The sequence below is a fragment of the Eubalaena glacialis genome, chromosome 5 (assembly GCF_028564815.1).
Source record: "Eubalaena glacialis isolate mEubGla1 chromosome 5, mEubGla1.1.hap2.+ XY, whole genome shotgun sequence".
Classification (NCBI taxonomy): Eukaryota; Metazoa; Chordata; class Mammalia; order Artiodactyla; family Balaenidae; genus Eubalaena; species Eubalaena glacialis.
The window spans coordinates 86,182,758-86,196,550 of NC_083720.1; the positions used below are offsets into that span (position 1 = coordinate 86,182,758).

General features: G+C 33.1%; 1 protein-coding gene across 5 annotated transcripts in view; it reads right to left on the reverse strand.

Annotated features, from left to right (window-relative positions):
• Positions 1-2,367: 2,367 nt before the first annotated feature.
• EPHA5 (EPH receptor A5) overlaps positions 2,368-13,793 on the reverse strand; it is a 336,719-nt gene continuing 325,293 nt past the window's right edge. For all 5 annotated transcript variants that reach the window (XM_061191418.1, XM_061191415.1, XM_061191417.1 and 2 more), the window contains 2 exons: positions 9,990-10,145; positions 2,368-2,473 (listed from right to left, as the gene is read on the reverse strand). In XM_061191418.1, the coding sequence (XP_061047401.1) occupies positions 2,368-2,473; positions 9,990-10,145 (262 nt within the window). The remainder of the gene's footprint in view (positions 2,474-9,989; positions 10,146-13,793) is intronic.

The following is a 13,793-nucleotide window of genomic DNA, read 5'->3' on the forward strand; positions in this document are numbered from 1 at the left end:
AATCACTTAGATATATTCTGTCCTGACTTCCCAATCATCTTTGAACACATAAAGCTGGAAAACAATTTAAGTATATTTGTTATGTATAAGTAATTGTGGCTAGTCCATCAACTATAAAACTTATGGTCGTTTCTCTTTTAAATCAATACATTTATTCTTACTTTGAAGTTTCTCAATTGTTACTTTATAACTTATATTTGGTTGGTTTTACTAAATTCAATAAATGCAACACAATCTCCAATTATTTTGTACAAAAGGAATTAGTTTAGTTACTTTTTTGTTTCCTGAAACGAACAAATGCATCTTTCATGATGGTGATGCCTCCTTACTTGTGATTTTATCAAGACAAAGTTAAGTCCATCTCTCTCTATTTTCTCCAGAAATTTCACTACTATAGAGTATACTTAAGCATAGTTTGTGTGGACCCATGGTACAGTATAGAACCAGTAAGGAATTATAGCCCTCATTGGACAGGACTCAATATATCATTTGAAATTGCTTAAAACTTCCCTTTTCCCCTATATTCTTTAGCAAAGAGATACTTAAGTAAAAGGTGGGCAGGGTAGAAAGAAGTTACGTCCCAAAAGTTTATTCTTGTATATGCTAACATTTGACTGAAACAGGCGTTTGGGAAAGAGAGAGGGGGTGCCAACAATATAATGCTGGTATATTCCCTATGGATGTCACTAATCCAAGCTACTCTAATATAACTGTTGCCATTGATAACCAGAAGTAGGCTGTATTTTGCTTAAATGCTGTGCTCTTTGAATAATCACATGTCATTCATGATTTATAAAGTGTAATAATACAAAAAAACTTGGTTATTTCACCAAGGAGCTCAGTTTTGTTCAAGTTCTAATAAACGGTTCAAATGTCAGTCTTCACCAAGTGTGGTATATAGAATGTACATAGGATATATATTTCTTAATAAGGTCAATTAAATAACACTTTAGATTGGCTCATCAAAATAAATTCAGTTCAGTGTAACTGAATACAAGATGAAATTACCAAATGAATAAACTGCCATCAACAAATAAAACTGTCAAGTCTTGCCATAGAGAAAATTCTAAAGGGAAAAATATATACATATGTATTTATCATCATTCTATTGCTGCTTTAGTATCAAAATTTCTTAGAGCTGAGCCACAAGGGAAACGGTTACCAAGGATTAGCACTTAGAGGTAATGCTTGGTGCTATGTGCTGGATTTAACAACATTAACAGAAGTCTGCACAGTTAAATCCTTCTACATCCTGCTGAAAATGTGCCCTTCGGTGTCAACTTTGCTTGACAAGATATTTTCTGGGACTCAGAAAGGTGAAATTTCTTACAGGGGTGCAAGATTAATGGCTAGAAGAACTGCATTGTCACAGATATCACAAAGTGTTTTTAAAACGCCAAAGGGGATTTAGTCTTTTAGACATTTCCTGTTGGTGAATAAAGAGATTTAGTAGCTTTTAGACACATGAGAGGAAAAAAGACACAAGCTTGGGTTAAATTTTGTTTTACAGCTTCCTTATTTCTCTGATTCCTAATACACTCTGGAACACTTGTTCCTGAATGTTGCTAAAATTAAAACACTATTAACAATGCAAGCAGAATGGTAATACACACATGTGCAAGCCACACACACACAGAGCTCCAACTTAAATTGATTCCTGGGCATATAGCAAATTATACAGTATATTCACATTTATTACCTAGTAGTTTCTAGAAGAACAACTAAAAGTAAATTTTATAACACAGAAAAATAAATATACACCCTGTATTGTACTTGTCCTTGATCAAGCAACATGTTTATACACTAGTTTCTATAACTTAACGCTGTGTAACAGCATTTAAAATTACAAAAGAAGATATCTATTTAGAAATTATCTAACCATATTGCTCTTCAATACACTTATGTAGACAATTAAGACTTGAAGTTTGAAGTAAACTTCAGTAAACTGCAGCTTTTGTTAGCCCACAAATGGCTATAAAACTTTTCCTTTCAAATAGATTCTTGGAAGTTTTGAAAAGGGCTGCCTTCATTCAGTCTATAAAGGTGCTATATATAGTTATATATTTCATGTATAAAATTTTGTAGAAGTAGTGAGAAGGATTTTGTTGTAATATAAGATAATGTTTAACCTCATGTTCTTATTCCATGCTGGTTATATTTGCTTCATGAAAAATGAAGATATTGAGAGGAAGATAAAGAGATTTTAGTAAAACACTGATCACAAATTCTGTGGCTGAAACAAACGCTTTCTTAAGGTTTAGAAATCACTGAGTTTTCCCTTTTACCCCCTTTTTTGTTAAAATAAATCTCAGGGCTTGTTTACAAAGTGCAGAATCATTCACTTGACGAAGTGACAATTAACTGAAGTTACAATGGCACCATCCCGTTGACCAGCTGCACCTTCATTTCTTGAAGGCTGTTCATAATCTTCTTCTGGTGACCAACAAGAGTCACTCCAAGCCGTCTCAAATCCCTGCATGAAGAAAGCACACATTGGATGTATGTATTGATTCAATTTGTAGCACACCTCAATATTTCACGCTGGCAAAGAGGCAAACATTTTGCAGAAACTAATTAGATTACAATCCCAATTTAGACATACAGGGTCCAGTTTTCAAAAGCAGGCTCTAAAATTGTACCTGAAAATCTGTTTGCAGTCAAAGATATATTTAAAACAAGGAGTGATATATTATATATTTGACCCCCTTTTTGGACATGATTATTTTGGTGGCACAGAGCAGGAAAAAAACAAATTTGCACATGCTTACCAATAAATATTTAAATTAAAGGGTACAATTTCATTGAACGGTTTTGAAAATATGGACCTACAATATGAACAAGCACTGTGTTTTTTTTTTGCTAAAAGAAGTGAGCATAAAATATACTTTAAAAAATTTCATAGCTAAGCAGTTGAAGACCAAACTTTTCAAATGACTCAGTCAGCACAATCATCTTCTATAACAGATATCTTTAGGGGATAATCAGCACTACATTGCTCTTATAACACTTACAAATATTTTATTTTTTACTTGGAACCCAAAGTAGGGGAGCTTTCTTCCTTTATCAAATACATCTAGGCTCTATTGGCATTTAGAGCATTCTGAAGATTACACGCTATCAAGCAGTCTTTTCAACCAAGATGCTTTCATACTGTTTCTTTTAAACAAGCTTATTATTCAAAAGAAAATTACAAATGTTTAGATTCCTAAACTACTGGCATATTATGGAGCTCAAGGCCAGTGCTCATGGTTTTTAAATGTTATTTCATAGGATATTCAGGAATTCTATTTTCCCAAAATATGCATTTGGCAAATATAATAATTCAGGTACGTTTGGCAAATAATAATGTTAATTATAAAAAATGAGCATTAACAATTCAAGATTTTTAAACGATAAGGGATGTTTGGTATGTTAGATTTCTTGAGATAATTACTCTATTTAACACATTATGCTAAAAGTAGAATATTTTTGCATTCAGTAAATGCATCAATTTCAGATTGTCTTAGAATTCTTCAGAATTGGACACAATGACACTAGAATCATTATATGTAAAATTGAATAGTTTTGGAAGATTCAAGAAATCTCTTAATTATCAGAGGATACAAATTGAATAAACGGGTACTTAACCTCCATGTGTATTATTATTGGAAATAATTATTTATCTAAATAATATCTTAGGTGTCTTTTTCTTTTTATGTTTTCTTGATTTCTTATGAGAGTTTTAGCAAATGGCAAATAGCTTAAAACCAAGAATCTGACACCAAAGTCCATACTCTTAATTTCTCATTTCTCTGAGATATAATTTTGAGCAAAGAACTTTAAATTACATGTAATTATTTATTCATCTGTAAAATGAGAACTCTGTATATATAACATCAAATATCCAAAATTCTAAAAGAAAGAAGATATCTAATAAAGGAAACCAAACGCATACTTCTTTGACTGAAGCTATGGTAACACAATCTATAGAAGTATACTTCATGGCAACTACAGTTATGGGCTAACTAATACTCTCATGTTTTCACATGTAACTTATGCATCATGAATTGCGAAGATAGGAGAATTCACGGGTGCTCACTACCAAACTTTGGACCTAAGTCAGGACAAAAGAGTCTAAAATTTCTTAAACTGAAAACAATCGACCTCTACTAGAGAATGTAAATAATTAGTACTTGAAATAAAGTTTAAAACACATGTTTTATCATATGCTTTATAAACGTAGAGGTGATTCTGACAAATTCAGATTTGAAAGTACTGATTTAATATATACATACTTAAACTGCACAATTCATATGGCCAACCCAATTAATAGGAATGAGGTTTTGAAAATAGCTATTACAGTTTATTCTGAAAGACCTGAAAAAATTTTACAGGCTTTCCTGCTCAAACAGGGTGGACTTTGCATATACAATACCAAAACCTTAATTTGAAGTGTGTGTCTATGGGGGGGCGGGGCATGGGTGTATGTATTCCATATTCCAACTCTTGGTTGTTTTGTCTAACTCTTATGAAATCACTAGTTTGACTTATTTTTGTTTCCACTGTCTTAAGCTGTTATTATATTATATGTAAATATAACCTCATTCTCTGCAAATAACCACAAGAAAGACTCTGGTTCAGTGCTTTGGGAATTTAAATTTTTTGTGGCATCTATATCATGCTAAAGAATGAATGTTTTAAGGAGTTGTATTGGATTAATACAGTTATAGAGTTTGTGTTTACAGGCAAATAAAACCTGTCCTTCTTCAGAACATTTCATACATCTAGATTTTAAATTAAATTTGTTTGAATTTTCCCAAGCATAAAATTTTATTTAGGGTCATCTTATGATCTGATTATCCCCTAAGATTCATACGGAAGGTCAGACCACTGAAATTCTCTCTCTCCTTCTTCCTCTCTCTTCCTCCATCTCACCTCCCACCGCTACCCCTCCTTCCATGGGATAAACGGAATTATGAAAACACAGCATTGAGTTTTACATACTGCCATAAATTATGTCTTTAATGGAATGCTGTTGTTTTTAAAATCTCATCTGTCATTTCAAAAGCTGTCAAATTAATGTGCAGAGATTTAGAAAGTAGCATTTATAATGCATGCAATATACATTTACCTTTATATAATGTGATTTACAGTTAAAAAGTGCAGAGAAATAAGATTATTAATGCAGTTAAACTTGTTCTCAGCAGCAAAGTTTCTTTAAAATTCCCGTTTATTATTTTTCTAATAATACTACAACTGAGAATTAAAAAGGTATTAGAAAAATGTTTCTGGTAAAGGTTAAGTAACTTTATTCCAATATTGATAAGTACATTAAAGTATTTTCTTTTATGTAGTTTTGTCTCACACTTTTGTGATTTCCAACAATTTCCATTTTACTCCTTAAAGTACATATTAAATGGTCAATTTAACAGTAATAATGTGAGAGAAATTTGATAAAAATTGAAGTATTTTACATTTCATGATGAAGGTGCTGCTCTATTTGCAATGATTTTTGAAAAAAAAACTTGAAAATGGTTTAAGATGTATTTTACTATTTCATTTTTCTATATAGGAATTTCTGTAGCAAGGCAAAGTTTTAGGTGTGTCCCCTTTACAAATATTATACTAATTTTTATCATGACCACGTGTAATCTTAAGTAATACCCAAAGCCAATTCTAATGATGATAAACTATATTTCAGCATAGGCCTATGAATCTAAACATGATGAGAATAGTATTGTTACATAAAAAATGGTTTGGATTTTGTCAACAAAGCATGGTTAGTTTTAGAAACACTGCAAATATAATGAATTGCCATTGTTGTGATGACATTCCAATCTTTTTTTCAAATGTTATTCCATAATATTAAATAATGGAAAACACTGATATTATGGTGCTAAAATGGCAGAATGAAAAGTGGAGAATAACGAGAGGTGTTTAGTTGATATTGGAGCCAGCTCTTGATTATTCAGGATGTAGTTCATCCACTTGTAGAGGAAACATTCCCTTACATTCTTCTCCCTTCTTCTTTACACACCTTTTAGCCATATCGTTGGTACTTAGCCCCACCAACACTGGCTGGATAGGAGAAGGGAGAAGAGAGTTAAATGAATATTCACTAAATTTCAGTGCTTATTCTTTTTGTCATAGTTTTATTATGCAGTTGTTTGTTTGGACCTTTTTGGTTCACTTAGAAGAATCCTGATAATCATTATATATGTACTGTACAAGATAAATATACATATATTTGGCAAGAGAGAACTTAACCATGATCTGGTTATGTTTTTCAACGGTTGAGACCTTGTGAGGGTTACACTAGACATTTTAGCTTACTTATGTAGAGCACAGAGGATAGTAAGCACTCCTATGTGTATTTTAGGCATATAATAAATTATGTATAATGATAAGTTAAATTTATTTGAATTAGTGTGCACAAATTTTGGCTCTAGATTTGTGACACTTTCCTTTAAAATATTTTAATATTTTAAGACCCCATTTTAATAAATGATACTAATAGAAATATCTTCAGCTTACACACAATTGATATAATATTTAAGTTCATTGGACTTTGCTCATTTTCTGAATAATCAAAAGTTGACAGTACTGGTCTGACAAGAAGTTTAAAAAACAGCTGTAATACTGTCCTTAATTCAAATCTTTGGATTCATTTTGCAACTCACCTCAAGCTCACAATTCCCCCTATCGACCATAACTCACTGCACTTAAACACCATAGTACAGATTGCATCATTACTGCTACAACAATTGTTCTAATATGAGTACTGTTCACAGAACAGCAAAGTTTAGGCACAGAGATCAGCAGACAGAAACATCTAAGGTTGAAAGCCACTTTCATTGAACACATTTTAACTCTAAGATCTTGAAATATTTCATTTCTATTCCACATCAAGCCATACATGTATGTGTTGGGAAAAAAAAAAACAAAACATAAAATTAAACCTTTATGTGAAGGAAATTTTCACCAAAGTATGTGGTTCTGAAAAACTATAATTGTTTACTCTTCCTTATTCTAAACCCACCATGAGAACAAATTTAATGGCGCAAATTATAGCATATTTTTCTTATGTAGGTATATGGCAGTTTGATCTTTTGCTTTATATTAATTAATTTTAGGTTTTTTCTCTAAGCATTTATTACAGGTATGAATATTTCTTCCATTTCTCAGTTTCTATTATACTCTGGCAATAATACTGGCACTAATATTTTATTTTATTATAGTATTATACAGGCTACATAAAATTATTGTTTAGATATAGGCAAAGACCGTGTATAAATAAATCATTAAGTATTTAAGAGTTTGTCTTTACTGATATCCCAGTTCCTTTGCCATAGTCCTTAATAATGACTGACTTTTTTTGGTGAAGGGCAAGCAAAATGCATAGATAATTTTGTTTCTTATATTTCTGACCAAACAACTGATTACCCACTCTTTTGTGAGTTATTTAACATAATATTTTGATAAATATGTTCTTACTAATAGGAAAAAAATATGGTCAAAAACACAATAAACAGGACTTCCCTGGTGGTGCAGTGGTTAAGAATACGCCTGCCAATGCAGGAGACATGGGTTCGATCCCTGGTCTGGGAAGATCCCACATGCCACGGAGCAACTAAGCCCGTGCGCCACAACTACTGAGCCCATGTGCCACAACTACTGACGCCCGTGTGCCTAGAGCCCATGCTCTGCAACAAGAGAAGCCACCGCAATGAGAAGCCCGCACACCGCAATGAAGAGTAGCCCCTGCTCGCTGCAACTAGAGAAAGCCCACGCACAGCAATGAAGACCCAACTCAGTCAAAAATAAATAAATAAAAAATAAATAAATTTATTAAAAAAAAAATCAGTCCTACAATTCAAATATTTATAAAAACCAAAAATCAAAAAACAAAACACAAAAACCCACAATAAACAAGAGGACATGTATTTAAAAGGTGTTGGACTCTCCAATAAATCAGCTTCACTGTGGTTAAGGTTGGCTGGCTCAGTTGCTAGTAAGGAATGTGTTATTATGGTCCCAGGAAACTCAAGCAATTGACACATGATGACTAACATTCTCTGAACAGGAAGATGTTGGTAAGTCTCTTAATTTCACCTTACTCTTCTGGTCAGAGTAAATAAATTAAAACATAAAATATCGGAAAGGAGGCAATATAGCAGGAGGCAACAAGCTACCAAAGTAACAGAGAGAGAAGCAATTGAACTAAGTAGAGAAGAATTGACCAGACAAAAATACTGGAAAATAGAAATGAGTTGCAGACCATCGTAAGACGATAGAAGAAGCTATTAGGGCTTGAAAGAAAACATACAAAATGAGAGAGTTTGGAGATAGAAGGGAAAATAGGAAAGTAAAGAGAAAGGAATTAAAAGAAATAAGAAAAAGTGAAACCATAATTCTAAAACACTCAACATATTTACAGTATTTGGGGGCCCCAAAGAAAGTAAAACAGAGGTAGTTAATGCAAAAGCCATTATTGGTGATTATAACTATTCTCTGAAGGGACAAGCAAAAAAAGTAGTGGATATAAATATATACATGTATATGTGCTATTTTAATTAAAAAAAGAGACATCATTTAATGCAAATAGTTTTATTATATATTTACAAGTAATCTGACATTGGGTAGAAGAAATACCTACAGTATCATTTTAATATAAAATGACAAATGACTTTAATAAATTAAAATGACCATTTTTACTGAAAAATTAAAGAGCAATCATGTAAAAATAGTTTTAAATTATCAGTAAAATTTTCCATTTATTATTTTAAGTATAGGACAGATGAGCTTTTTGAGTGTCCAAAGAAATAATGGGCAAAGTATACGTGTCATCAAGTATATATGATTTAGTGGTGATGATGAAAATGGGATTCAATAAATTAAGATAGCCAGCTGAGTGGTGATTTTAGGTCCTTTTAGCTATAGTTATAGAGAAGAGAAATGCTGAGAGAATGTGACATTAATTGGTGATAAATGATGGTACCCTGTTACCTTTTTGTGGATGGGCAGTGAATTCAATGAACCAGAGAATGCCAGAATAGAAATGGTGAGAACCAAGTACTCAGTGTTCATATTATGTGAAGTAATGGAAGAAAGTCTGTGGTTTAGTGCTTTAGAAGGTTCTACCATGTTTTAAACCTTACAACAATATTTTAACCTTTGAATTTGTAGGTAATTTGAACTAAGTTATCATTATATTCACAGGTTAAAACATCATTCGTGTTAATGTAATCTAGATGTAACCACCATAACAACAGTTAATTTTCACAAATAACAAATATTAGGCTAAAGTAATTACACATACAGAGTATATAATAAGATACAAACAACTTACAACCTTAAAGAATTCAATATTTAACTCTAGTGATTTTTATTTAATAAGATTTGATAAACTTTATCTTAAACGTGCAAACAGAAAAGGGCACAATTGGTTCCACTGAGATTGTACCAAATAACAAATCAGAGGCAGGATCTAATATATCCTTGGATTGCAAGAATATAATATGCACCACTTAGAGAGTAAACAAGATTCCTGCCTGGGAAGCTTTGCTTAAGCTGATGTTACCTGGGTATTCATCAGAGCCAAAATTTAAGAGTATGTTTTGTTGTTATTTAGGGCTAGCCACACCAATTGTGCTTACAGTTTGTTTTGTTTTGTATTTACATTCATATAACATAGGTATCAGTATAAAAACTTTGTCAAGAAAACATCTTTTCCACAACACAAAGTACCAGTATTTTGCCAAGGAGATGTTATTCCAATTATTCAAGTACACAAATGTTATTTGTTTGAAGTAAAGAAGCAAAGATACTGGCCACAAGTAGCATTAACCATGCAGTTGTTAACAATACAGGCTAAAAATGAAGAGGCTTCTTTGAAAGCTGCCATACATGGACAAAGGTTAACTGATTTCCCTTGACCTCATCCAGATTGGTTTCTGAACAATTTTTCTCGCCCCAGCAATTATGTAAAAATTATCAGAAAAATTACTCACTCCAAGGTCACCTGAGCCACAGCGTCCATTGAACTGTATCCATTTTCCATGAAAATCTCTGTATATCGGCCCATTTTGATTGCTTCTAGCCATTCACCTACTGATCTGTAGGCCCCAGACCCCAGTGAGCCATGTTCTGCCAACAAATTAGGTACTCTAAAACACATAAAAGACAAATATTAAAAGTAACATTTAAATTCTTTTGTAACAAATTATATTGTAATATTAGCTCATAATCAATGGATCTTTGAGTCTATAAGTATATTTATAATAGAAAAATATCCAAATGCTAACAATGAAGAAAGTAATTCAAAATACAGAACACAAAACAATCTATTCAGATTTTTTCTATCCATAGTTAATGATGGCTTATAATGGCTTGATATGTACATTTTCTGTAATACAAAACATTAGCTAAAAATTCCATGTAGTAATTTAGATGTATTTACTTCCTAAAGCTGTTTTGTTTGTAAAAATAATATAGAAAATACTACCGAATAGAGATACGCAGGATAATTTGTGTATAGCCAATTGCTTCTAGACTTCACTAGAGAAACTCATGCTCATTTAAGCTACTTTCCCAGGAGACCAGAAGTTAGTTATCCTTTATATTACGCTCTTACATATGCAGGGGTGCTTGTTAATTCACCTAATTACTGGTTAATTCCAGTAGTGGAACTGGAAAGCAAAATGTAACCCCCAATACATAAGAAAACTGAATAGAATTAATCAAACCATGCGATGCTCTTAACTATACTAAATTTATACACTTTGTCCAATAATATATGATATGATAATGATGATGATGAAGATGATGATTTCTAGAAAGGTATCCTAAGGAAATAATCAGGAAAAATGGCAAAAAGTACACGTGCACATTTTTGCTAATGAAAGTAAACATCAAAAGCAATTTAAATGTCCATCAGTGGGAGTTTACTTAAGTACATTTCAACCATAAGATATAGGACATATACCTTTCTTTCTACTCATGTTCTCTGTACTTTCTCACATCCCATTTACACTTCAACCTACTTCAGTGTAGTTTCTTCCACACCAATTCTATAAAAATTGCTCTGGTTAAGGTGAGCAATGACCTCGATTTTATCAAAATCTGTGAAGATTTTCCAATATGTAAGATGACTGACCTTTCAGAAACATTCAACAATCACCACTACCACCTCCCTCTTGAAATTTTACCTTATCTCAACCTTCTTTGAATCACTGTTCTCTCTTTTGTGGCTACCATAACAGTGTACACGTCTCTTCAATCTCCTTTGCTTGCTTCTTTGTCTGACTTTAAAATTTGGAGGTAGCCAGGACATGGCTCTATATCTTGTCTACTCAGGCTATAACTTTATTCTACTTTAGGCAGTTTTACCCACTTTCATAGCACATATTTTTCTCCAAATTTCATCTCCTGCCTAAATCTCTCATATATTCATATGCTTACTTCATGTCTCCATTAGTTCCTGGGGGTCTCATCACAACATGTCCAAAGCCACACTACTCATCTTCTCCACATCCAATTCTTCCTGAAGTTCTCGTCTTTATACTCTGTGATACAATAGTCTGCTCCTTCCTTGTTTTCAGTCCCCTCACAATCTATAATTGTGTGTACTATCCATTCGACTTCCAATATATTGCAAATCTGACCATTTCTATTTAATTTGTCACCACCTTAGTTCAAGGCATCATCATGTCTTACCTGCACAAGCACTCTAGCTCATAGTTATTCTGCTAAATTCTACTCTCACTCTCACAATGTTTTTATTTTGTTTATCTCTCTCTCCCCCAACAGTGTGCTGCTCAATGTTGTATAATCAGCACCTAGCCCACAGCATGACACAGAGTAGACACATGAATATTTACTGGATGAATAAGTGGACATTTGATAGTAATTTGTAGTCATTAAACAGTACAGTCAAAGATTTGTTGAAGATAGAATGGAGAATAGAATCTCAAAGTTGAGATTATAGAAGAGTTGCAATTTTTGGTAATAGCAAAGTCTAGAATATGAATATGAAAAAGAGTCCAAGGTGGGCTAGAGACCAAAATCATTGAAGGGGAAAATTTCAAGTATTGAGACATATTTGAATATCATCTACATGGTTACTCAAATCACCTAGTTTTGTGACATGGGTTGGGATAGAGAGAAAGAGACAGTGAATCAGGAACTAACACCTTCTAGAACCAGGATTTGTAGATGACTGAATAAAGATGAGGTTGTGAGCAATACAGTCCTCCCCCAGTATCTGTAGGGGATTGGTTCCAGGACACCGCCCTCCACCCCATGGATACCCAAAATTATGGATGCTCAAGTCCCTTATATAAAATGGTATAGTACAGTCGGCTCTCCACATCCGCACATACAGAGGACCAACTGTATAGTCTTTTTTTTTCTTCACACACACACACTGTATTTTATTTTTACAAGAGATAAATAGACTGACACCAAGCATTGTACATGGATGACCACAACAAAGGCAACAATGATTGCAATTACCAAACATGAAACACACTCATACTATGTCATAATATTGACATTCAGTCCAGTAATCCTCCACTGTAACAGCTCCTTTACTTTGCAGTGAAAATTGATTTGTATATTCTTTGCCTTTGAGTCCTTGTGGGATTTTTTTTTTTTAATTCAAACAGAAAGTCACAAAAATTATACTCATCCTCATCAGTTCACTCAGTCCCATGTAATTAATTTTTTTTTCATCTTGATCTTTTGTTAGCACTTTTATGAGTTCATCAGTTTTTCATTAGAGTTCTGAAAATGCTTATTCATTCAGTTCAGCAGTACAGTCAGTTACCAGAAACCTGTACTTGTCAGAGTCTTTTCCATGAATTTCTTGAAGATGAAACCCTTTTATAGGAATGTATTTGCAAAAGCATCAGAGTACACCCAGAACTGTCTGTAAATGACAAAAGACTTAAAAATGACCACGGTTAAAGATTTGATGAAAGTTCATAACAATGCAGTTGACAAGAAAATTAGTTATTTCTGAGATATACGTTTTAAAGTAATAACTAAGATTATGACTTATAACATTATACCAGAACATATAAGATTTTTAGAAATTTCATGTAATGTCTGAAACATTTATATTAACATATTTCCATACAAATAACCCAATGAAAGTTTAGTATTAGTTGTTTTGTTTGTTGCTTTTTTATACTGCAGGTTCTTATTAGTCATCAATTTTATACACATCAGTGTATACATGTCAATCCCAATCGCCCAATTCAGCACACCACCATCCCCACCCCACCGCAGTTTTCCCCCCTTGGTGTCCATATGTCTGTTCTCTACATCTGTGTCTCAACTTCTGCCCTGCAAACCGGCTCATCTGTACCATTTTTCTAGGTTCCACATACATGCGTTAATATACGATATTTGTTTTTCTCTTTCTGACTTACTTCACTCTGTATGACAGTCTCTAGGTCCATCCACGTCTCAACAAATGACTCAATTTCGTTCCTTTTTATGGCTGAGTAATATTCCATTGTATATATGTACCACTTCTTCTTTATCCATTCGTCTGTTGATGGGCATTTAGGTTGCTTCCATGACCTGGCTATTGTAAATAGTGCTGCAATGAACATTCGGGTGCATGTGTCTTTTTGAATTACGGTTTTCTCTGGGTATATGCCCAGTAGTGGGATTGCTGGGTCATATGGTAATTCTATTTTTAGTTTTTTAAGGAACCTCCATACTGTTCTCCATAGTGGCTGTATCAATTTACATTCCCACCAACAGTGCAAGAGGGTTCCCTTTTCTCCACACCCTCTCCAGCATTT